Source organism: Tursiops truncatus, chromosome 2 (assembly GCF_011762595.2).
Source record: "Tursiops truncatus isolate mTurTru1 chromosome 2, mTurTru1.mat.Y, whole genome shotgun sequence".
Lineage (NCBI taxonomy): Eukaryota > Metazoa > Chordata > Mammalia > Artiodactyla > Delphinidae > Tursiops > Tursiops truncatus.
Genome location: NC_047035.1, coordinates 107,934,146 through 107,956,770, shown reverse-complemented (window position 1 = coordinate 107,956,770; position 22,625 = coordinate 107,934,146). Strand labels below are relative to the sequence as shown.

Here is a 22,625-nt window from a genome sequence, read left to right as displayed (position 1 = left end):
CACTACCTGCTAGGTGTCCTTGGGCCGGTCATTTCCTTTTGCTGGGTCTGTTACTCCACATGTGGAAAGACACAAGGTTCTGCTGAGAGCCAAGGAGCCCAAAGGGGCCCAACCTTGGCTCCAGGTCTATAGTCAGACAAGACCCCATAGTGCTGTTGTGAAGACCAAGTTAAGATAATGTGAGTAAAGGACTCAGCACAGTGCCTGGCACATCAAGTGAGCACTCGATAAATGGTTTTTGCTGTTGGCTGTAGGAGATAGGGATGAGAATGGGCACCCAAGCGTCCACAGTACAGAAAAGGGGCCAAAAGACATTTCCACTGCATTCTGACGGGGGATGAGGGACAGCCCACACATATATCATCAAGAGGGGTTTTAGGAGCAGCAATCCTGGGCACACTGGTACAGCACTCACAGCTTTCGTTGTCAGTCTCTCATTAGTGCTCACAGTGGGATTGCTGTCCCCATGTTACAAATGAGCAAACTGAGGATTCTGAGTCACACAGATGGTAGACAGGGAGGGGGCTGAGTCCAGTTTTTCCTGACTCCTGAGAAACCCACTCTACCACTTACTGGTTGTGTGATCTTGGGCATATTACCTAACCTTTTGGTGACTCGGTTTCTTCATCTGTGAAAGGGAAATAATTAGTCTTTATTTCTTATAGGACTTATAAACAGCTTTTTATAGGGCTGCTGGGAAGATCAAATGAGTTAATATCTGTAACTCATTTTCAGAACAGAGTAAAACACTCAGTAAACATCCATTATTTTGGTTCCCACCTATGATCACATTTGCTCCCTGTCACGACCCTGGGACGCTACCCTTTGTAGACAGTTGAAGACAGACACGTGAGGTTGAAGGGATTGAAGAATAGGGCCAAGACCAGCACCCGGGTCTCCTAACCTTAGGAGTCTAGGCCCCAGGCTGAGGAGATCTGAAGAGCAAGCAGGCCTGCCCCAGGCTCAGCCCCTCCCTCTGTCCGCAGCTGCCCTCATGATGGAGGAGCTAAATCCCTACACCAAGATCAGCCCAGCACTGGGTGCAGAGCGGCACTCGGTGGGTGCTGTCACAGGCATCGTCCTCCTGTTGTTCCTCATTGTGGTGCTGCTGGGCCTGTTCGCCTGGCACCGGCGGCGGCAGAAAGAGAAGGGCCGAGACCTGGCTCCCCGCGTCTCCTACACACCTGCCATGAGGATGACCAGCACTGACTACTCCCTCTCAGGTAAGGGCTATGCCCCCAGCAGCTCCCTCCCGCGCCCCGCCCCCGCATACACACACACAGGACCCAAGAGGAGCCACACAGTATTCTTGGGGACACCGGGGTTTACCGCTGAAGGTGGGTGGTCGTGCCTGCAGAGTTGTCTTCTGGGGCTGGATGCTCAGGCTCCCCTGCAGAGATAATGGAGGCGAGGAGCTGGAGCTCACTTGGGAAAGGTAGATGGGGCTCCCAGGGGGTGTCATTTCCAGGATGCCCACTCTGAACAGCTACGGTTAGAAGCCTTCTTCCATTTCCCCAGAGCTTCCCCTCCTCCTCACCGGGCTTTAGTCACAAGAGCACCCACACTAAGCAGTAAATTTCCTAAATGCTCCAGGGGAACCTCTCCCCAGCCTGTGCCACCTCAGGAAACCAGCTGTGGGGCCCAATGTCCAAGCCCTGTCCCATTTTTGTTTCCTTGGTGAAGGCCTCAGAGCACCCCTCCCTCCCAGTTCCCAGAGTTAGGAGGGCCCTATTTATACAGTGGAAGGGGACGGGGCCTGACGTGGGGAAGTCTGAAAGTCTGGGCAATGTCCCTCGAATCAGGCCTGCTGGAACCCAGTCTGTTCACAAATGGGGTACCAACTCCAGCAGGCATTTATCTGGGAGTCTGGACTGCTGCCTTAGAAATAAGAACAGCTTTTTGCTTCATATTTCATTAAACAGAAGAGGTCAAAATGCTCTAAAATTGCCCACAGCCCTGAGCCACAGGAGGGTAGGCCTGTCAGGGTATGCACAAGGATGACAGCTCTCTCCAGCTGGCTCCATAGCTCATGGCTGACCTGCAGCCTCCTGGACCTTGGACTTACTTAGAAAACCAAGATCATGTCGGCCTGCTGACATGTCATTCCTGCTAATTCCATTGCCTACTATTTGCCCAGCTCCGTGCTAGGCGCTGCAGGAGAGCCAGGAGCGGCCCAGGTGCAGACCCTACCTTGAGGAAGTTCCTGGCCTACATGCTGCCCTGGGTTTCAGCCAAAGTAGATATCCCCTGATGAAATCCCAAAGCTCATAGGGAGGATTTGGGGATTTTCTTCTATGACTATAGTAAGCAAGGTTGGCTAGGTTTTCCCATGCCATTCCACTGGAATCTGCAGGAGGGCAAGGCTAAGGTCAGGAGAAGTGGGGTTCTCTTTACAGCCTCACTACTGGGATCTGACCCTGGGGGAGGCAGGGGAGGGTCAGCATAGCCCTAAATAGTGACTCAGGGATATCTGAGACTGTCAAATTAACGCTTCTCACGCTGGTGCCACCCTCCACACTGGCAAGCCTAACCTGCAACCTGCAAGGAGGGCCACCGCAAGGAAAGGGGCAAATCAGGCTCTACACATTTCTAGGGGAGTAGTAGATGCCAGGAAGCTTGGGGGCTGGGAGACTTGACTGTCTCTCTTTGCAGAGCACTTTCGAGGCAGCCCAGCCCAAGCATTAGTTTAGGGGTGTCTCATGCCAGGGCCAGGGATGTGATGGCATGTGGCACCTTGTTCTCTTCCCAGATTTGTCTCAAAGTAGCAGCCATGCCCAGTGCTTTTCCAATTCCAGCTACCACGCACTGGCGTGCGGGGGGCCTAACACCAACCAGGCCAGCACTCTGGACAGGAACAGCCCCACCAAGGTACCGGGCCCCTAACTCCCCAGCCCCCATCCGCTGTCTACGCACTGAGCCCTCACCTCTGCCTGGGAAGAAACTGCACCACCACCACCCCACCCAGGGTCTGTGTGGAACCAACTGCCAATACAATACACATTGCCCTGTGATCCCATGTAAACACTCTGTGAAGCACGTAAGAGGAAGCCACCAGGTTATATGGAGCCAACAAGTGCCATGTAACCAGGACACGTCACATGTAACCAACTCACAGCATCACTCGATATAACATACACCCCCATACCCTGTGTGTAACCGGTGGGTACCAAGTCATGTGATCATCAAGTAATCATGTGTAGCCTTGTCACACATAACCATGTAACCACTTTTGCCTCATGTTAACACATATAATCAAAACACTACAGAATTAATCACTACAGTATGTTACCAGCACCATGTGTGCAGCCAGCACATTATAGAGTAACTGCTATTACTTAGGTACCACCTTACATACTACATGTTATCAGTACACACCCACAACCATTTGTTGCTATCAGAACCGTCACAAGGGACATGGAACCCAAACATCAGCCACAGCCAAGTGTTCCCACTGTAACTCACTGTTAATGTGAGTCCTGCAGGCCTTCAAGGTCAGGTGTGTACCACCCTGGACAGGGCCTTTCCTCCCAGCTCCCAGCCTAACACTGGCTGATGGCAAGACGTCCTCGTACAATCACAGGCCCTTGGGCAAGGATGTCTCAGCACACATGTGTAGTGAGCACCCCCTGGTGTGCCAGGATCCATAGTGGGCAGATGAGAGGTTCAGAAATGAGGGACAGCCCCAAGGACCACAAGGTCAACGGGCTCATGCTGCATACCTGCGTGCACACACACACGCTGTGGCAGGACCATGGGGGGCTGGGTGGCAAAACCCCATCCTGGGCCAGGAACATGGCCAGGAGCAGTTTTCATCCTCCAGGTCTGTGCCTTATAGAGCTCTAGGGATCCTTTCTCCCCATCTGCCCCACAGAAAATGTCCACCAGTCCACGGACCATGGCTGCTGCCACAGCCCTGGTAGCAATGCACCCTGAGCCCCCTAGCAACAATGACACAGACCCCATATAGCCCCAGGAGCCACCCCTGTCAAGCCAGCACCCAAAGGCCCTCTTCAGGGGCTCTCAGCCTCAGTTTTCCAATAGAATGGCAGTGCTGCAAGCAGGGGTACCTCGAGGTCTGTATGCAAAGCCTGTGGCCGTCAGCCCCACACCCAGCTTCACAGCTTTAGGCTGATCTGAGGAGCCAAGGGAAGGGAATCCAGGAGCTTCCCAGCAGGAGGTCCTTGATTAACTAGAGCCACATTATCAAGGCTACAGCAGGTTAGAGGCAAAGGACGCCAGGGGTGAGAGACAAAGTCCCTTGTGGCCATGTCATTCTCGGTCTCACGCTGACAGGGAAGCACCAGCCACCCTCTGTCACTCAGTAAGGGGGTGAAGTTACTACAGAGTAGCCCACTTGGTGACCCTCTGGCTCATTTCACCCCAGGGGCCCAAAGTAGTTCTGTGTGGTCAGGGACCCCTCAGCCTGGCAAATTTTTAGCAAGGGCAGGCAGCTGTGATGACATGGAAAGGACATGGGTCTGGGAGCTGAGACCTGAGTTGTAGACCCAGCTCTGTCACTGCCTGTGTGTGTGACCATGAGCGGGGCCCACAAGCAGGACTCAGGTCCCCAGCTGTGAAATGAGAGCAACCATCCTTGCCTCATATGAAGGGCAGCTGTGAGATCGCAGGAAGAGGAAGGGTTGCGCCATAAGGCCAACCTACCCTGAAGCTTTCTTGGTCACATGAAAGGAAGATTCTCACACTCAGCCCAGGTCAGGTGGCAGAGGTGACAGTGATGTTGCAGGCAGCCTCGGCACCCAGCTCTGTGCTGGAGATGGCCTCGTGTTGCAGCCGAGACGCTGCCAACACCCCTTTCTCCTGCAGCTCAGCCCCATCCAGCTGACCTGCTTTCCCTGTCAGGGCCAGCTTGGCTCAGGCCAGTTCTTGGCTCTCAAGAGGCCCTGCCCTTTGCTCCCCTGTGTCCCAGGGGCCCAAGAGCCTTACAGCTTCAGCCAGACTGCTTAGATGGGGGTATATGTTCTGTTCCCACTGGCCTCAGCCACACCACGGTGGCCTATCATAGAACACCTAACTCTCCCTTTCCCTCAACGACCTAGCACCTAGGTGGGTCAGGGTCATCACAGGGGTGGGTGCACGAGGGTGGGCAAAAGCAAAGGCTGGGCAGGGGCATCTCAAGGGCACTAGATAGTAACTCGCTCTCCTACTTTCCAAACAGCTCAGTAACAAGTCCCTTGACAGAGACATGGCAGGCTGGACCCCCTACAGCTATGTGAACGTGTTAGGTCAGTAGTGGTTTGAGTCTGGTCCCCTGCCATCACATCCCACCCTCTTCTCCTTCTCCCATATTGACAGGGGCCCATCCCAGCTCCCTGGGAGAGTTAGTAGATAAATCTTAAGCATGGTTTCCCCCAGGGTGAAGGGGTGTGGGGAGGAAACCCAAGCCCCTATTTCAGCTCTTATAAGCAAATGAAGTCCAAGAGCCCTTTCATTCCTATGTTAGGGGATAGGGAGAGAGTGGCTATGACCCAGGGACCACAAGGGAGAAAGCTAGGGCCCAGATGTGGGGATTCAGGTTGGAAGCAAAAGATGCACTCACCATCTGGGAAAGGGACCCCTGCCTGAGCCAGGCCCCACCAAGGTGCCCCTTTCAAGGGCTTATTCCCTCTGCCCCACTGCCCTGGCAGACACCAATTCCTATGGGGGTGCGGGTGAGGGGTGGGGAGTGAGGGGTAGCAAGGCCAGTGGCCTCAGCTCTAGCAAATCCCTCTGGCCCTGCTGGCTCTAGCGCCTTTGGATGCTACACATGGAAGCCCTAATTCCTTCCAACCTGCCCCACCCTGACCCTCATCCCCCAACCCCTGCCATACCAGGGCCCTGGGAATAATGGCTCCTCCCTGTCATCCTCTCACTAGACTCCCATTTCCAGATCAGTGCCCTGGAGGCCAGGTACCCGCCCGAGGACTTCTACATTGAACTTAGACACCTCAGCCGCCCCGCTGAGCTACACTCACCAGGTTAGACTCCCAGCCCTACCCTCTGTCCCCTGGACCCCTGAGGTTGTCATACCAGACCAGACCCAGCACCTACCCTAACCCCCACTCCTATCCTTTAACTTACCCCCATGGTCCCAGAACTCTCCCTGCTGAGCCCCTTCCCTCCGACATAATTAATCTACAAGCCCGATTCCCTATCTGAAGAAGGAAGCCTGTCTGGATCCCCCCAGTCACCCCTTCTCCTCCTATCATGGTCAGTGGATATGGACAAACTGCAAGTAGTATTAGGTGAAGGGAACACAACATAACCGCACTCCCTGCAGACCACAGAATACAACCCAAAACCACTGAGAAGTGACTTGGAGATGGTGACATCTTTGGGATTCTTTGGGCCCGTGGATGTGAATGACGGAGAGTTGGTTCTCTGGCCAAAAAGCCCAATGTCCCTGAGAGAGAGTCCCCAGACTGGCTCTCCCAGATCATAGGGTAGGGTGGTCCAGTAGGGATCTAGAGAGGTTGAGGCAGGATGTGTCAACCAACATCCTCTGTGCTCATATATTAGGCTCAAACCTGGTAGCTTGGGAAAGATGCAAAAAAGAGACTTGGAAAATCAGTCCTGCTATGGGAGGATGTGAGGTAGGAGTTACAGAAGTAGGTGCAATGAATAAACAGAGAATTTGGCCTCCCTACAAAGTAGTCCTGCCCTAGATGGCACACTGGACAACCTGGGCCTGAATTCAGGCTCTAGCTGGTTTCTAGAGCTCAAGTGAAATGCAGCTCTACCAACCCCTGCAGGTCTCTGAGGCCAGTAGCAGTAAGAAGAGCAAAGGTTCTAAATCCATCTACCTGTTAAGTAGGCATGGGCTTCACATACCCTGGGCTTATACCCAGGAGGCTGTGCTCCTGGCTGTGAGCCCCCTAAGCAGTGCTCAGGACATTCAATAACCCCACCAAATACAACCCCCCGACACACACACTACCACCACCCTGCACCTCTTTCCATTTGGGAGCATCCTCTGGGCTCAGCCCAGATTTCTCCCTTCAACCACTGTAGCCAGAGCCACCACACGCTGTCATTTTTTCGCTTACACTGAGGCAGGCTGGTGGCCAATGGGAGAGAATACTTGAGAACATCTGAGCTCTAGGCAGAACTCAACTTCTCACTTGTCAGTGTGATCTCAGACAAGTCACTGCCCTTCTTTGAGCCTGTTTCCTGTTCTCTAAAAAGGGAAAAAGTTAACAGCCTAGCCTCCCTCCCTCAGGGAGGGCAAAAGAAGCCCTGGTCTAGAATAAAGTGCTGAACTGACACCAGTGATACAGACTGTTACAGTCATGCTTCTGAAGGGCACAGGTACCTACAGGCCCTCTGGAGAATAGCAAACTTGAGAAAAACTTGGATCTGATTCTGCTCTATCACTGAGCAATGTGTGGAAGGAAGGGAGATAGGAGTAGGCTCCTGCAATTTCAACTAGGGACCTCTATATGGAAGAGGTATGGGGATGTATCTAAAGAGCCATGGGTTGGTCTTCAGTGTCAACAACTGGGGAGAGTCAAGTGCAGTCAAACTGTATTTTAGTAAGCACTTGCTGCATGCCTTGCCTGATATGGCATTCTCAGTTAAAAGCTGAAAATAATGGCTTCGTGAGCCCAAGTCATCACTGTCCCAAATTTAAAGTATCACATAATTTCTTTTCTGGGATCACCAGTAGCAAAGAACCAGAGCTTGGTCGCTGAAGCTTTGTGTCCTTCCTGCCTCTGGCTGGGGCTCAGAACCATGCATTGTGGGAGCCTAGGATAAACTGTGACAGCCAAAAGGGAAAAAAGAAATCCTTGGGACTGAAAAACACTGGTAGTATTGTTCAAATACAACTCTCAATTATGTGCAAATGGTCCACCCAAAAAAAGTGGGGCAGGGGGAGGGGGACTAAGCCAGCTGACTATGTAAGGGAATGACTATACATCCTGTAGAGATGACCAATGAAGAACCTCAGCTACCTGTTCACCTCCCTCTGGCTCCCCTCAGTCGAGCTTTGGATCCAGAAGGGGAGAGGGAAGACCAGAGCTACAAGGTGAGAAACAGTCTTCACCCCCTCTCCGAAGTCCAACAGAACTGGGACTGGGAATGTCATACACCCTTCCCCCAAGCTAAGAACTGGTTCTGATTCATTCCTTATCCTATACTTTTGGAGACTGAAACTTCACCTACAGTGACTGTAGGTGGCATCAGAACTGCCTTTGATCACCTCCTGGAAGACATTCCCCTCAGAGTGAAGGTTAAAGAGCAGTAGTGCTAAATATGCCAGGGGGTGCTGTAGCTCATCATTTATGCTTTAGGAGCTTTTAAAGAATTCCTGTATGGTCAAGATGATTTAGAGTAGATTAAACCCAGAATAATTTTCTAGCACTAAAGAACTATTTATTTTCTGGGTAGAAAAGACAACAAACAAACAAAAGAACTCATGCAGTCTAGGTAAACCTCATTTACCCCTATAATTTTCTTTCCTTTTACTGTTTTTATGCAGGTGCTTGTGGAATGGATAGACGTCAGAACACATACATTATGGACAAAGGCTTCAAAGGTACAGTATCTAATCCTGACGTCCCATTAGAAAGGGCTTAGCAAGAAAAAGGGTGCAGATCTGAAATGGCCAGTTCTACCAGGTACAAACTGCGCATCTCTTCCCCCACCCCCCCAAAAAATGTTAAAGACCACAGGACCTGGGGCTGCTGGGTAGCTCTGCCCAGGAGGAGCAATCATAATAATAATGATTTCATCTTTTGATTTCAGTTGCACCTGCTTAGGAAACGCTTATGGGTTTTTTATAGATGCCAACTAAATGTCTTCGGAAATGTAGAACGTCATTATCCAACCAATTAGTACAAGTTAAATTGATTATAAAATCTGAAATAAAGTCAATCTACCTGCCCCAGAGGCCTCCTGTCATTGCGCTGGTAAGGAATGCCACCCTGCACCTTCTGGCTTTCTGGGGCACAAGGAATGAAAATAATACCTAGTGTTAATATTGTACGGCACTCCACCCTCACGAGATCTCTGCCCCAGAGAAGAGAGAAGCCAGGACTAATCCCTAACACATAGGAACTGCAAGTTGGATCATCCTTCTAGGAAGTATACAGGTGAAGCCAAATATGAAAGGTCAGGTCCTGCCCCAGGCTTAGGGCCTAGGTTTAAATAACAGAAATGTGTGAAACAGGTGGCTTTGAAATTGTCACTTATTAACTATGACCAACCACCGTAAGGCACAGTTTTCTCAAATTGCAAGGTTGGGATAAGTATGCCTGTCCTATGATCTAACAAGGTTATCCTGAGTATCTAATAAAAAACACAGATCAGAAGTGTTTCTGCATATTGTAACGGGTTATACTAATGTAGTAGAGTTGTCCTTTTGTCTCTGAGGACTATTTAAGAGTCTCAGCCAAACTGAAAGAGATATGACTCACAGCAACGATCCCAGTGGATATCCTAAACCTAGCTGTGTACCAGAATCACCTGGAAAGCTTGTTAAAAATACGTATGTTCACCCCCCAACTCCCCAAGATTCTGATGCCATAGATCTAGAGTGGGACCTTTTGTGACAAATGCCTCAGGGCATCCTTATGTAGCGTATCACCTAACACTTACAAACCCCTAAGTCTAGACTGACTCAGATTTCCCAGATTACCCTTCTGGTCTTTCAAACTTAGCCTTAGGTACACCTGAGACACCACTTTCCTAACCAAGGAGAGCTAGTCGTCTTCAACCTTTGGTGGGGTGGTTATTAGAAGTGGGGTGAGAAAAAAAAAGTGGGGTGAGCTAGGGGTGGATGGTGGTGAGAATTGTGTTCTGAACAACAGAGCAGGAAGGACAAGTCTCCACCAGCACGTGCTAGGATGTGCACAGCCCAAGAGAACGATCTGAGGACAGAAGGTCACCACCCATAGGTCACTATGCCCTTGGGATCATCATTCTGGCAATTTTTTGTTAGTTTTGACTTAAACCACCCAAATGAAAGGAAGCGCCATTACAGTAGATGAAGCTAAACAATAGAAAACAAACAAAACTATACTGTCTTTTATCACTGTGACCTGGGACCTCAGTTTCTTTCTCAAGGAGGAATGGGGACTGGACAGAAACATCTCTAAGGACCTTTACAGCTCTGAGAATATGCATGACTCAAGCATGAATGAATTCAGACAGGCCCAGACACCTCAATAAATGAGCACACAACTTCCCTATGCACTTCATTGTCCTACGCATTGTGATTAGTTACTCGCAGCCATAAATGTAAAACAAAGTTAAGGACTCAGCCATGGCGTCATTCATTCCTGTTTTGTGGGATCGTATATCTGAGTGTCTGAGTGCAGGGGAGACTTGGAAGCTAGCAGCCAGGTTTCATTTCACCACTCTGGCTATAATTATCCTTTAAACTGGAGAGAAAAGATGGCTATGTAGGCAAATGTACCAACAGGTGTTTGTTAGGGACCAACACACCAGAACAAGAGGAAAATGGAACATCACAGTTAAGAGCTTTACAGAAATACTTATCAAAGACATGGAAATAAACCCCACTAACTGGCTGAACTCCCCAGATAAACATATAATAAATTAGTTTGTACCAGGAATGGAATTATTTCCTAAAACTACTGGCCCAAACCAAATTATAACCACTAAGAGTTAAGATAAAGAGTCTTAGGGCTTCCCTGGTGGCGCAGTGATTGAGAGTCCGCCTGCCGATACAGGGGACACGGGTTCGTGCCCCGGTCTGGGAAGATCCCACATGCCGCGGAGGGGCTGGGCCCGTGAGCCATGGCCGCTGAGCCTGCGCGTCCGGAGCCTGTGCTCCACAATGGGCAGTTAGAGGCCCGTGTACCGCAAAAAAAAACCAAAAAACAAAACAAAACAAAAGAGTCTTAGTGTTCTCTGAACTCAGTGGGAAAGAGCCCTGGCCTGGGAGTTAAAAGATATGGGTTCTAAGGGGAATTCCCTGGTGGTCCAGTGGTTAGGACTTGGCGCTTTTACTGCTGGGGCCCGGGTTCAATCCCTGGTTGGAGAACTAAGATCCTGCAAGCTGCACGGTGCAGCCAAACAAAAATTTTAAAAAAAAACAAAAACAAACGGGCTTCCCTGGTGGCGCAGTGGCTGAGAGTCCGCCTGCCGATGCAGGGGACACGGGTTCGTGCCCCGGTCCGGGAGGATCCCACATGCCGCGGAGCGGCTGGGCCCGTGAGCCATGGCCACTAAGCCTGCGCGTCCGGAGCCTGTGCTCCGCAACGGGAGAGGCCACAACAGTGAGAGGCCCGCGTACCGCCAAAAAAAAAAAAAAAAATTGGGTTCTAGTCCTGGTTCTTGCTGTGTGGCACTGATTAGATCACAGTGTTGTTTTCTGAGTCTTGGTTTCTTCCCCTATTAGAAGGACAGGGTTGGGGATCCCCTGGTGGCGCAGTAATTAAGAATCCGCCTGCCAACGCCAGGGGCATGGGTTCGATCCCTGGTCTGGGAAGATCCCACATGCCTCAGAGCAACTAAGCCTGTGTGCCACAACTACTGAGCCTGCGCTCTAGAGCCTGTGCTCCGCAACAAGAGAAGCCATCGCAATGAGAAGCCCGCGCACCGCAACAAAGAGTAGCCTCCACTCACAACTAGAGAAAAGCCCGCGCGCAGCGAAGACCCCACACAGCCATAAATAAGTAAATTTATAAAAAAAAAAAAAGACAGGGTTGTGCAAGCACTATCTCTAAAGCCCTTTCCAGCTCTAAGCATCTAATCCAGTCAATGCTCCCTTTCCCCCGTTACTTACTAAACACCTCCACTCACTGTCATCTGGAGGTTGCGCGAGATCACTCATACCGCTGTGCTAAACCCATTTTACCTCTAAACACCTTTCCATCTCTCCTTCCCCTGCTCCCCTCTCAGCAAAATTATTCTGCAACAAACTGCCTCATGTCAACACTTATCTGTCAGGCATTTCAAAGTGCTATAGAAGAATCCTCCCCACTACTCTCCATCACCTTAATGATCCTGAAATCCTGGATCCCACTGTTGCTGCCCCTTTCCCCACCTGTATGCTCCTTGCTAATCCAACCTCCAAGTCTCTCCTTGCAATAACCTTGGCTTCCCAGGTAGTCAGGAGCCCACCAACATCCTGAAAACTTTTTTCAGCCAGTGTGGGAGAAAAGGCATTGTGGCCTTCTAATAGTAGTAGTAGGCTGAGAAGACAAGAGATGGACGTTCAGTGCCTAGGTTTTCCCCAACAGTGAAATATTGGCCTTAAGTAGATGATAGTGTGAACCTGAAGGCTGGGATAAGTTCAAATCCTACTCACAAGATGGCCTTGGAAAATCATTTTCCCCTCTCTCGATTTGTTACTTCCTTTATAAAATGAAGATGTTTCAATTAGTTCATTTCAGAGGCCCCTTCTGCCTCTGATAGTTATGTGGCTGTATGTGATTTGCGGAAGGTAGGGACTATATGAGAACAAATGCCAGGACATTATAGGGCTAAACCTTCAGCCTTGATGCTAATTACAGGCCTTAAAGGAGCGACTCCCCAGAGCTTGGAGAGCCTTGGTTGATGTCTCCCCTTTCTTTGCAACATGCCCAAAGTGCAAAGACTGGTATAGAGGTGGGGCTATAAAAAGATGAGGAAGTGTCCTAGAGCAGCTGGTTATTCTTCCCCTTACCATGCCCTCCCTCAGAGCAGGCAGGTGGATGACTCAGCTGGAGAAAAGAGTAGGTTCCTGAAGTATAGTTTTCCAGCTGGCCCTGCCCTTCCCCTCCCTCCTCAGAAACAGAATCCAGTTTATTCCATAATTCAACACCCTCCTACCACCACCTCCAAACACACACACGCACACACACACTCTTCTCCATCCCCTTTGGCTTTACCTCTGGCCCCTTTATGGATGATACATCTTCTCCCTGAGACTCACCCCATTCCCACAAACCCCAATTTCTCTTTTATCTATTTAGATGCATCCCCTGCTACAGAGCAAACAATTTATTTCCCCAAACTTGAAAGCAGCCGACTTTTCTGGTGGAAATAAGAGGGCCACTACTGGTTGGCTGAGGCTCTGTTAGGCATTGAGCTAGAGCTTCAAGCCTCTCCCACTGCCCTAATAATCAGTCATGGGACGTCCACAAAAAGAGCTTGGCCCTTCTCAGCTGAACTTGGCCCCACAGATAAAAGGCTTTCCTTGTTCAGGGTAAGGTGAAGCTGTTGCAGATAGTTTGCATTTAGGATATAGGACAGGCATACAGGGTAACAAAATATGAGGGGAAAACACCTTGATTGGGTATCAGAGCAGGGAGGGGTTGTCCTAACTTAACTACTTACTAACATTAGGCAAACTTTATGAGCTTTAGTTTCCTCATTTCTAAAGTAGTAATACTAGTCCTTCCTGCCTGGCCCCCTGCACAGATGTAACAAGTGTCAGTGATCTAACTGGAGTCAGTGAAGACCAGCTACATGTGCTATAAAGCGAGCTAACACTAGTCCTCAAATTTTAGAAAATATGCAACTGAGTCAGCTGCCAATCAAAGTAAAACTGATGTGCCTGCGTGGGGAGGAGGGGAGAGGTGTTGGGGATAGCCCTTCTTTAAGCAGTACTAGTAGTCCTCAGCTTCCACAGGAGCAGCTGAGTCATACTGCCTTACTACTTGGCTGGTAAATTCAGAGAACCCAAAATGGGACCAAGGGGCCAGCTGAGGTTCCTAGACTTAACCCCACTCCCTTGTACTAAGAAACAAAGTATTCACTAGAGGCAATTCCATGTGACTTGGGCAGGTCATGGCCTAGCACCCAGAGCCACCTTTCCCCTATGAGAGCCTCACCAGTAGCTGGGCCAATCCAGCCTCCCTTTAGTCTCTGCTGGGACTGCTCGCTGTCTAGCAAGAATGTTTTCTCCTCCTCTCTAGGGTTCTAGGGTAGAGAGAGGCCACAATCCAAGACAGGACCCAAGACCCACATCTCTCTCTGCCTGGGGGCTAAGCTGTGATACAAAGTGCTCTGAGCCTGGTTCTGGAGCTTGCTCTAATACTGATGAGCAGGGTAACCCTGGGGAAGTCACTATACAAATCTCAGTTTCCTCATAAGCAATAAAGGGGGAGGGGAAATAATAATTACTGCTCTGCCTACACTTTTAGGAACTAATGGGTGAATGTAGTTTTGTACAAGATTGAGGAAATGTTACCTGCTAAAACAAACATAAATAACCCTATACTAACAAAAAAGTAAATCCCCTCCCAACCAGTTACCTGCTGTGGGAGAAAAGACTCCTGTGGTGGCACACATCTCAACTACTTCAGTCACGTGGAGCGCTCTGCTCTCACCGGACCAAGGTACATCCAGTAACCCCTTGAATTACACTACCACTTTCACTTTTTTACATTTTCATTAATTTCACAAGTTGGAGGCAGAAAGCATAGAAAAATACCAGCCCCAAATGTAAATTGTGGTGGTTCTAGTGAAAGATCATCTGAGAATTTTACCATCTGCTAGCACTTATAGAAATTTAGAGCTGAGAAATAGAGAAATTTCACCATCTGCTACCACTTATAGAAATGTAGACTTCTTAGATCACTCTTGACTACGAAGCCCCTGCAACTCAGTGCTTATTTCTAGATTCCCCTGGCTGGCAGAGCCTCACAGAAGGATGAGGGCCAGAGTTGCCAAATTAGAGAGTCTCCTGCTTTTTCTAGGCAAGTTCTGCCTCATTTGAAACAATCCACAGGAGGCAGTAATCTTCCCCCAAAAGGGAAAATGGCATAGAGGTTGAAAGAAGGGCTCCCGTTTCACTGTGACTCCCAGTCACAAAGAGAACCTTCTTCCTCCAGTGAGCTACAGTTACCTTGCTTCATATTTGGAAACCAGTTTGCATCTTTTGTACCCTAATACACCCTGAAGTCTTGGGGATGATGCACCTGAGAGACTACAGGAGAAGCAGCATGAGTTCTCCTAGTATCAGAGAAAGATACTGCTAAAATAGATTTCAGTTAGCATTCCTGAGAACTGGAGTAACTGACCCCAGAAGATATACTGCAGGCTTACTAGGAAACAGGAACTTTCCAAAGCCTAGCTTGAGACCCAGGTGCTTTTTAAACCTCTATTACACTTCAGTCTGCCCCACCTCTGATCACGAGCTTCTCGAGAGCAGGGATACTACCTGTTTACTGCCTAAAGGTTGCCAAATTGCTGGCACTTGTGCCAAATCACACACCTACTTCTTCTGAACCTAAGCTTAGTCATCAAAAAGAATTCAGAAAAATGATATCACAGAAAATACACAGGCCAAGGAGTCCCAAGGCATGGATTCAAGTACTGGCACTGCCATTCACGAGCCATATGACCTTAGACAAGTCACTTCATCTCCCTGGGCCATCATCTCATAAAATACAGTCAACTATCCTTGCAAGATTTTGTAAAAATTAAACAACAGATGTGAAAGCATATTATGAATATCTTGAATTAATCCCTTTCTGGTGCTATACCTGACTACTAAAGCAAAAATGTTCTTATCCCTCCAAAAACATAATTCCTTAGAACTCTGCTTACCTAGAAAAGCACTCCTCAACATATTTAGTAAGTGAATCTTGGATTATCAAAGGTGTTTACAACTTCTCAATCCTGAAAGCACATAAACTGTACTCTGCTTTTGGTATTTAAATTAAGTCATATGTCCTTGCTTGTCCTAAGAAATCTCTCTTGCCTTGCAGATTACATGAAAGAATCCGTATGCAGTTCTAGCACTTGTTCCTTGAATAGCAGTGAAAACCCTTATGCCACAATTAAGGACCTACCCATCCTCACCTGCACGCTTCCAGAAAGCAGCTATGTAGAAATGAAGTCGCCTGTGCACACGGGGTCTCCATACACAGATGTGCCATCCTTGTCGACATCTAATAAAAATATATATGAAGTTGGTAGGTGTCTCAAATAAGTAACTTAGTGAAATCAGGGCATTAGTACAGCATCTGAAGTGAAAACAGCCCTCTCCAGTCCCCGTCTTGAAAATACACCCTTCTTTTGTTGCTTTTTAAGGAATCCAAGGTGAACTGTCTTTCCCAGGACTGCCCTCCTCTCTCATACAAGAAATCAAATTTTTGTGCCAACTCTGCTTTTAAAAAACACTAAGGCTACGTGTGAAGCAGATATATTGGGGGTGGGGAGTCAATACACACAAACACATACACTTCAACTGATTGTTGACACAAATTCCTGTTTAAAAAAGAAAACAATCAGAACAGACATTTGCAAGTTTCAAAATCACCTTATTCTACTTTTTCCCAGTTTAACCCATGTCCCTGGGCTCACTGATACAACCCCTGACCCCTACTCTAAGTCCCTCTGTTTTGACCAGAGCTTGGGATTCTGATAGCACACTCACTTAGCTTTTCAATCTCTTGAACAAGCCTCAGTCCTAACCTTCATACATTTATCATAAACCCCTGGCTTCTCCCCCGACCAAGTTAAATAGAATTCTCTTCCCCCCAACAAGGCAACCAAAGCTAATCTGTTCTCTGAACTCATTTTTCACTATATTCCTTAGAGCCCACAGTCAGTGTGGTCCAAGAAAGCCGTGGTTGTAACTCCAGCTATATCCAGAATCCATACGACCTACCTAGGAACAGCCATATTCCTGGTCATTATAACCTCCTCCCAGTAAGACAGAGTCCTGCCAATGGGCCGTCCCAGGACAAGCAGTCTTGAGGGTTAAGCCTCTCTCTTGCAGTGCGCTCTGCTGAATGTTCTCTGACTCTCTGAAAGAAGACAATCCCTTGACTTGAAATAATGGTACAGACTGATTCCAGCTGCGTGTCTGTTATAACGTTCACCTGGAACTAAAGAAGAGCTTCCAAGTGGGACTGGGGTAACTGTTCAAAAGGTCCGTTCTCAAAAGCAAATTCTACCGCCCACCCACCCCCAACCCCAAATGCTACGGATTATATAATCTTTTAAAACATTTAAGATAAAGCTACTCATCAACATCAGCTAAATATATACATATTAATATTTATATATTAAATTATCTGAAACATGATGCTTAGAAAGCATGTAGAATAGGTTTTACCAACTTTCCTAGGAGTAAAGGGGACTGGGGAGGAGAGGGGATTACTTTAAAGCACCTGAAATGTATATGTGCTTTTGGTTCCTGTTACCATCACTTATCTGTTTTATTACCTAAGATAATTAGTACATGGACACAAACTATGCTAATATCAATCCTAAAGTACCTGTACATATATGTCAGGTCAATCAAATTATAACTGCCAAGATTACAGAGTTTAGTATACAGTCTAATGCTGACAACTTCAATTTTTTAAAATAAGACTTTAATGAATACAAATTAACTTTCCCTCTTCTGCCCCTGCTGGTAGTAGGAGGAAAAAAAAGTTTCCAAAGTGCAACAGCCTCTTTCAGTCAAACAATGATTTCTAGGCCAGCTTTACAAAATCTTGCCAATTCAAAGTTCAAGAACATTGCAAGCCAGTCCTGGCCTTGTCATATCTCCTGAGTCCATCCAACACCTCAGTTATTCCATGTGAAATGGAACTCTGAGATGATGCCTTTAAGCAAGCAGTCATAGACTGGTAAGAATTAAACATCCCTAAAAATGGTTATTCGGCCTCCCGAATTTATTTGGTTGGCATTCCTTGACTCAGAAGAGTCCATGCTGTCAAGCATATCTTCATAAATCTTGAGCTTGATGTAGTATGGAACCTAAAAGTGTAGAGGAAATTAGACAAAAGTGGATATAGGAAGTTTAAGTTGTTTTAAGTACATTATGCTTTTTGATGGAACTAAATGAAATGATCAAAGAATGGACTGTAATCAATTGCTATAACATGATGTAAAAACTTAACATATAAGTATATGAAGTACTTCTACCTTCTAAGCACCACCTACTGACATGGCCAAAAATGTATTACAATGAGCTAATGCTCCAGATCCCAGCATTCAGGTGTATCTATACTTCCACTCTAATGAATGTAAGTAAACTGGGGCTCGGATGGGTCAAAAAGGAGCCTCTCCCAAGCCCTAAAGAGGACCTCCTCACAAGAATTAAAGACCAAAAGGGCAAAGCAGGGAAACTAATGACCACCCTATACCAATTCCATTCTCTGATTAACAGTCCAGGCAGTAAAAAAATACTTCCAAAAAGGTATACAGAGGAGGAACTAAGTGACTGTAAATGACTGCAAAGCTGGAACAGCTGCTACAGGAAATGTGGGAGTTCTGAAGCCCTTGATACACATTGGAAGTCTGCCATGGAACCCATTAGTTTGGGCAATAACCAGCAAAAGCAAGAAAATAAATAAATGAGTAAATCCTCCCTCCCCCACTTCACTCAAGGCTTAAGCAAATTTTATCGTTAGGGGAAAATATAATACTTACATGAATGCTGCATGTATGCATGGGAGCAAGTGATCAGCAATAGCAAATTTACTTTCAAAAAAAGCCTTATTAAAATATAAATACTAGAAAATTACTTTGTAGACCCAAGTAAATATTTCTCATACATATGTAGGAAGAAATAGAGATAAGAGACTTACCTCAGTATTTCAGGGCAGCAAGTGCTCAAATATCTTTCTCAAGTAAGGATCAAGAAGCATGGTGAAGTCAGATCAGCAAGGAGAAACTTCGTCTCAATCCCAGGTTTTATTTTCTTCCCTTAGCCTGCATGTACAATAACTGCTGCCTGGCAAACTGCAAACAAGCACTCAAGTTTCGTTTCACCTCTTTTTTGCCAAGTATCTTCTGGCAAAATTCAGCAAGAGGTGGCATGGTGGAATTGCTAAAGCACTGGGTCGAGATTTGAGTGTTACTTGTCCTCTCTGGGTTCCTTTTTTCCCCATGTATTGAAAAAAAGGTAGAAGCAGAGAAAGGTAAGGGAGCTCTGACAACCCTTCAGCTCTAGCATTCTATGATTTTTAAAGAAATGTAATACAACTCAAATCAGGCAATACAGTGAAGAAGGGAAAGGCACAGGGTGTGATTAATCTATTGTGGCAACAGCTGCCTTCACTTATCTAAAAGTTACTGGTAAAAGACATTCCAATCTAACAGAGCACCTACTAGGAACTTCTGTCTAGCACTGTCACAAATAGGTTCATGGTCAACCTAAACATGTGCACTGTGCATTTTATTGGCAACATGGAAAAATCTGTTCAATTATTTTACAGATATTAAGTTTTTACTCAAAGTGATGTGCATACAATTCAAATGAATAAGAAAAACACAATTACTGTACAATAGCATAAGTGCAACTATGAAATGGCAATACTTTTTTAAACACCCCAGATTTGTAATATATTTGTTCACTGTGCAGAGGGATCGTACCTTGTACAAAATAAAATGAATTTCTCAAACTAATTTAACAAGAATGCCCACTGTTGTGTTGCAAACTGAAAATGTGTCTATAATCTACACCTTAGGTTTAAATGTAGAACTAACCTACATTTTGCGTGGTCACTCTAGGCAGCAAGAAAAGTGAAAATCATCCCAATAGATGTTTGAAAATAAAGTGAAAAGGTTCTATCAAATTTATAACAAGAGAGTCTCTTCCTTTAAAGTAATGAATGGGAGCAACACATTCTTATTCATGTACAAAAATTATCGAAATATCTCACACACATCAGTATACTCAAATAGAGAATTTCTCTGCTTTCACAAAGATCTGGACTCAAAGACAACTATTACAACTTGTGCTCAGCTCCAGAGACACAAAGGTACTTCTATGGAAAGGAATAAAGGCAAGTGTAAGGGCCACCTCATTAGCATAAGTGCAATGAAGAGCTGTCCACCAGAAGTTATCACCCACTACAGTACTCTGGGTGCATCTGTTTTAGGACCTTTTAAAACATATCCTTGTGACCTAACTGGTAAAGCAGCAGCAGAATTAATTTTGTAATAAAATACAAATGCTAAAAAATAGCTTACTGAATGCATTCAGTGGTATAAGTTTAAAATTTCTCCCTTATACTTTCAAAGTTTTGTATGTAATCCTCATACTTAAGTCAAACTAAAACCTTTCAACTTGTCAGTTCACAAGGTTTACATGATACTCAAAAGTTATTTCCACTTAATAAAATGTCTAACCAAGAACTTTTGCTATTTAGAGACTAAGACTCATTCAGAAAAGATCTAACAGACAATCCTTAAAGGCCAGGAGGCTAGGGCTTTGACATCTGAGTGAAAGACAAAACATAATCAAGGGATATAAGGCTAATAAAGGTATTTACTGAGAATAATAGTGCTTTAAGATTATGACTTACGAGGCTCAGAATACCACCCAATAGCATAAATGACAACCAAAGGCGGCAGGTTGTGCACTCAATCACTGCAAGTTGTGCACTCAATACAGGAGATTCAAGAATGATACCATTAGCCATTCATCCAGCCAGAGGGAAGACAGAAGAGGCCCAATTAATCTGTATGTGGCAACAGAAGATGGAAAATCTTTCTCAGAAGGGATGGATGACGGATACATAAGGGATTCATTATACCATTATTTATACTGTGTATAATAATTATATATTATTTACGTAATAATTTTATGTAACAATTTTTTAAATGTTTAAATGGTAAAATTCTCAGACTATAGCCCCCCAAGCTAAACTAGAATGAACCCTAGGATTAGCCCCTTCACTCTTTTAGATGGTCCTTCCTTATTGTTCTGACACAGGGTTGCAGGAAGGATAAATATTAGGAATATAAGTATGAACAAAGCACTTTCCCTACCCTTGTAGATCTTACAATGTAGCAATTATAGAAGGGCAGGGATAAATAGAGGACCCTGGTGATTAGTCTGATAGTGATTATACATTTTCTTCCCTGACCTGCAGAGCTAGAAAGACTCTGAGCAGTGGTCCAACAGAAACCCAGAGAAGGAGGAAGCTCTGGTCTGCAGCGCCGGTTGTCAGATTACCTCCTTATTCCAGTTTCTGCCTCCCAGGCCATTGTCTAGCCCAGCAGATGGCCCTCCAGAGCCTTAGGAGTGAGTGCTAAAAGCCATACGCTTATTCATTAGGATGCGGATAACAGGGTCTGAGATTTTGTGGTTTGGGGCCAAGGTTAAGTTCTACTGACTCAACCACAGGAAAGTAATCCTGTTGCCTATTAATTTTCACCATCACTGGTACTGATAACATAGTAGTTAACAGCCAATATACATGACATCTGTGCCAGGACCTATCAATTCTATGCTTAATAACGTTAAATAATTCAACTCAAATGTTTACTAATAATTACTATCCTAATAGACAATGCCATTTATATCATGTGTGTGCACACATAAACCTATACACTTGGATTTAATCATTGGTTCTATTGGTGGAATCAGTCCATGGACTGATCTACCTTACTAGATTAAACTTAAGAGATTTAAAAAAAAAAATTAAACACAAAATGTTTTTAAAGGTTCTCTCTCCCAAACATGAATATATTTCAAAGTATATATTAAAAGCCAGAAGTTTCTTTTAACAGTAAAAGCCAAAAAACAGCAGTTCTCAGCTCACAGTTGACATAGCAGCCCCTCAAGTGCTCCTCCCCCCTTAGTACATATGGTACTTTGATGCATATTGTTGAAATTGACAGTCATTTTGCAAATGTTCTGAAAGCTTTCATCTTATTTAATGGTGTTAACATGGAAATAAAGACAGCATTTTAATCAAGTTATTATAAGACCAAAAACATCTTGCAAAGTATACACATGATTTTTACTTATCTATTAAATTTAAATTTTAGTTAGAATGCATAATAATTTGGCTCTAGTACCTGAAGAAAGTATTCATTCATAGAATTACTGAATTAAGGCTGGGATAAACCCCAGAAATGGTCTAATCCAGTCCCCTCATTAACTGGAAGTGAGGTTCAGAGATAAAATGACTAGAAGACCTGTGACTAGATTCCAAGTCTTTCTCACCCAGTCCAGTGCTCTATTATAGCTGCCACTTTCAATCTTTAAACTCAGAATTTAGCATACTTTCTAATATATGCCTAGTATCAACTTCCTTTCAAATATTCTTTCTCTATCCTCCAATTCAGCTTTTAGGAAAATAGATACCATTATCTCTCAGTCTAATCCTAATGGTCTCCCTTACATAAATTGTAATGATATTAGCATTCTGTATTACTTTATTGTTACCATCAGCCTCCCACAGTTTCTTTAAGAGATTAGAATGACAACTCCAGTTTATTCGGCGTATTGTATAGATGAGTGAAAAAGGTGACCTGTCAAATCCCAGGAAGGGATGCAGCACCAGGACTGCTCCAACCAGGAGAACAAAAAGCAGCTCTTTAGCACTTGTTTGACTGTTATGCTAACCCACTAAATGTTGTGGGGAAAGAAGGTCCTTTCATTGTCTTTGTTCATTTTTTTTCACACAGGGAATAGATATCCTTATGCACAGTCCTTATGCAAAATTCATATTTTGTTTTGAATTTTTTTCTCAGGCTTATGATGTTTGTGAGACATCAAATAACCAGCCTCCATTTTTCTCCTCTGTTTAAAAAAAAAAAATCTCCAGAAATTGAAACCTAACAGGTTGGAGTAAGTTCTTAATTATCCACCCAGCCTTTGAGTTATTCTGCTTCTGGTGTTGGCCAAAATTGTCTAAATAGTAGAGCTTTTTTTGTCTTTTTAAGGTAGATGGAAGAGATTATCACAATAGCTCAAA

At 45.7% G+C, this 22,625-nt stretch overlaps 1 protein-coding gene across 12 annotated transcripts in view; it reads left to right on the top strand.

Moving 5' to 3' along the window:
- MEGF11 (multiple EGF like domains 11) overlaps positions 1–21,355 on the top strand; it is a 439,586-nt gene extending 418,231 nt beyond the window's left edge. Inside the window, exons 21-27 of one of the 12 annotated variants that reach the window (XM_073801157.1) lie at positions 987–1,223; positions 2,750–2,868; positions 5,177–5,243; positions 5,874–5,975; positions 8,477–8,533; positions 15,663–15,869; positions 16,496–21,355. In XM_073801157.1, the coding sequence (XP_073657258.1) occupies positions 987–1,223; positions 2,750–2,868; positions 5,177–5,243; positions 5,874–5,975; positions 8,477–8,533; positions 15,663–15,869; positions 16,496–16,656 (950 nt within the window). In that variant the 3' untranslated portion in view covers positions 16,657–21,355. Of the gene's footprint in view, positions 1–986; positions 1,224–2,749; positions 2,869–5,176; positions 5,244–5,873; positions 5,976–8,476; positions 8,534–8,742; positions 14,324–15,662 lie in introns of those variants that run through there. The other 11 variants (XM_073801151.1, XM_073801148.1, XM_073801149.1 and 8 more) reach the window with 11 other exon arrangements.
- Positions 21,356–22,625: the final 1,270 nt, after the last annotated feature.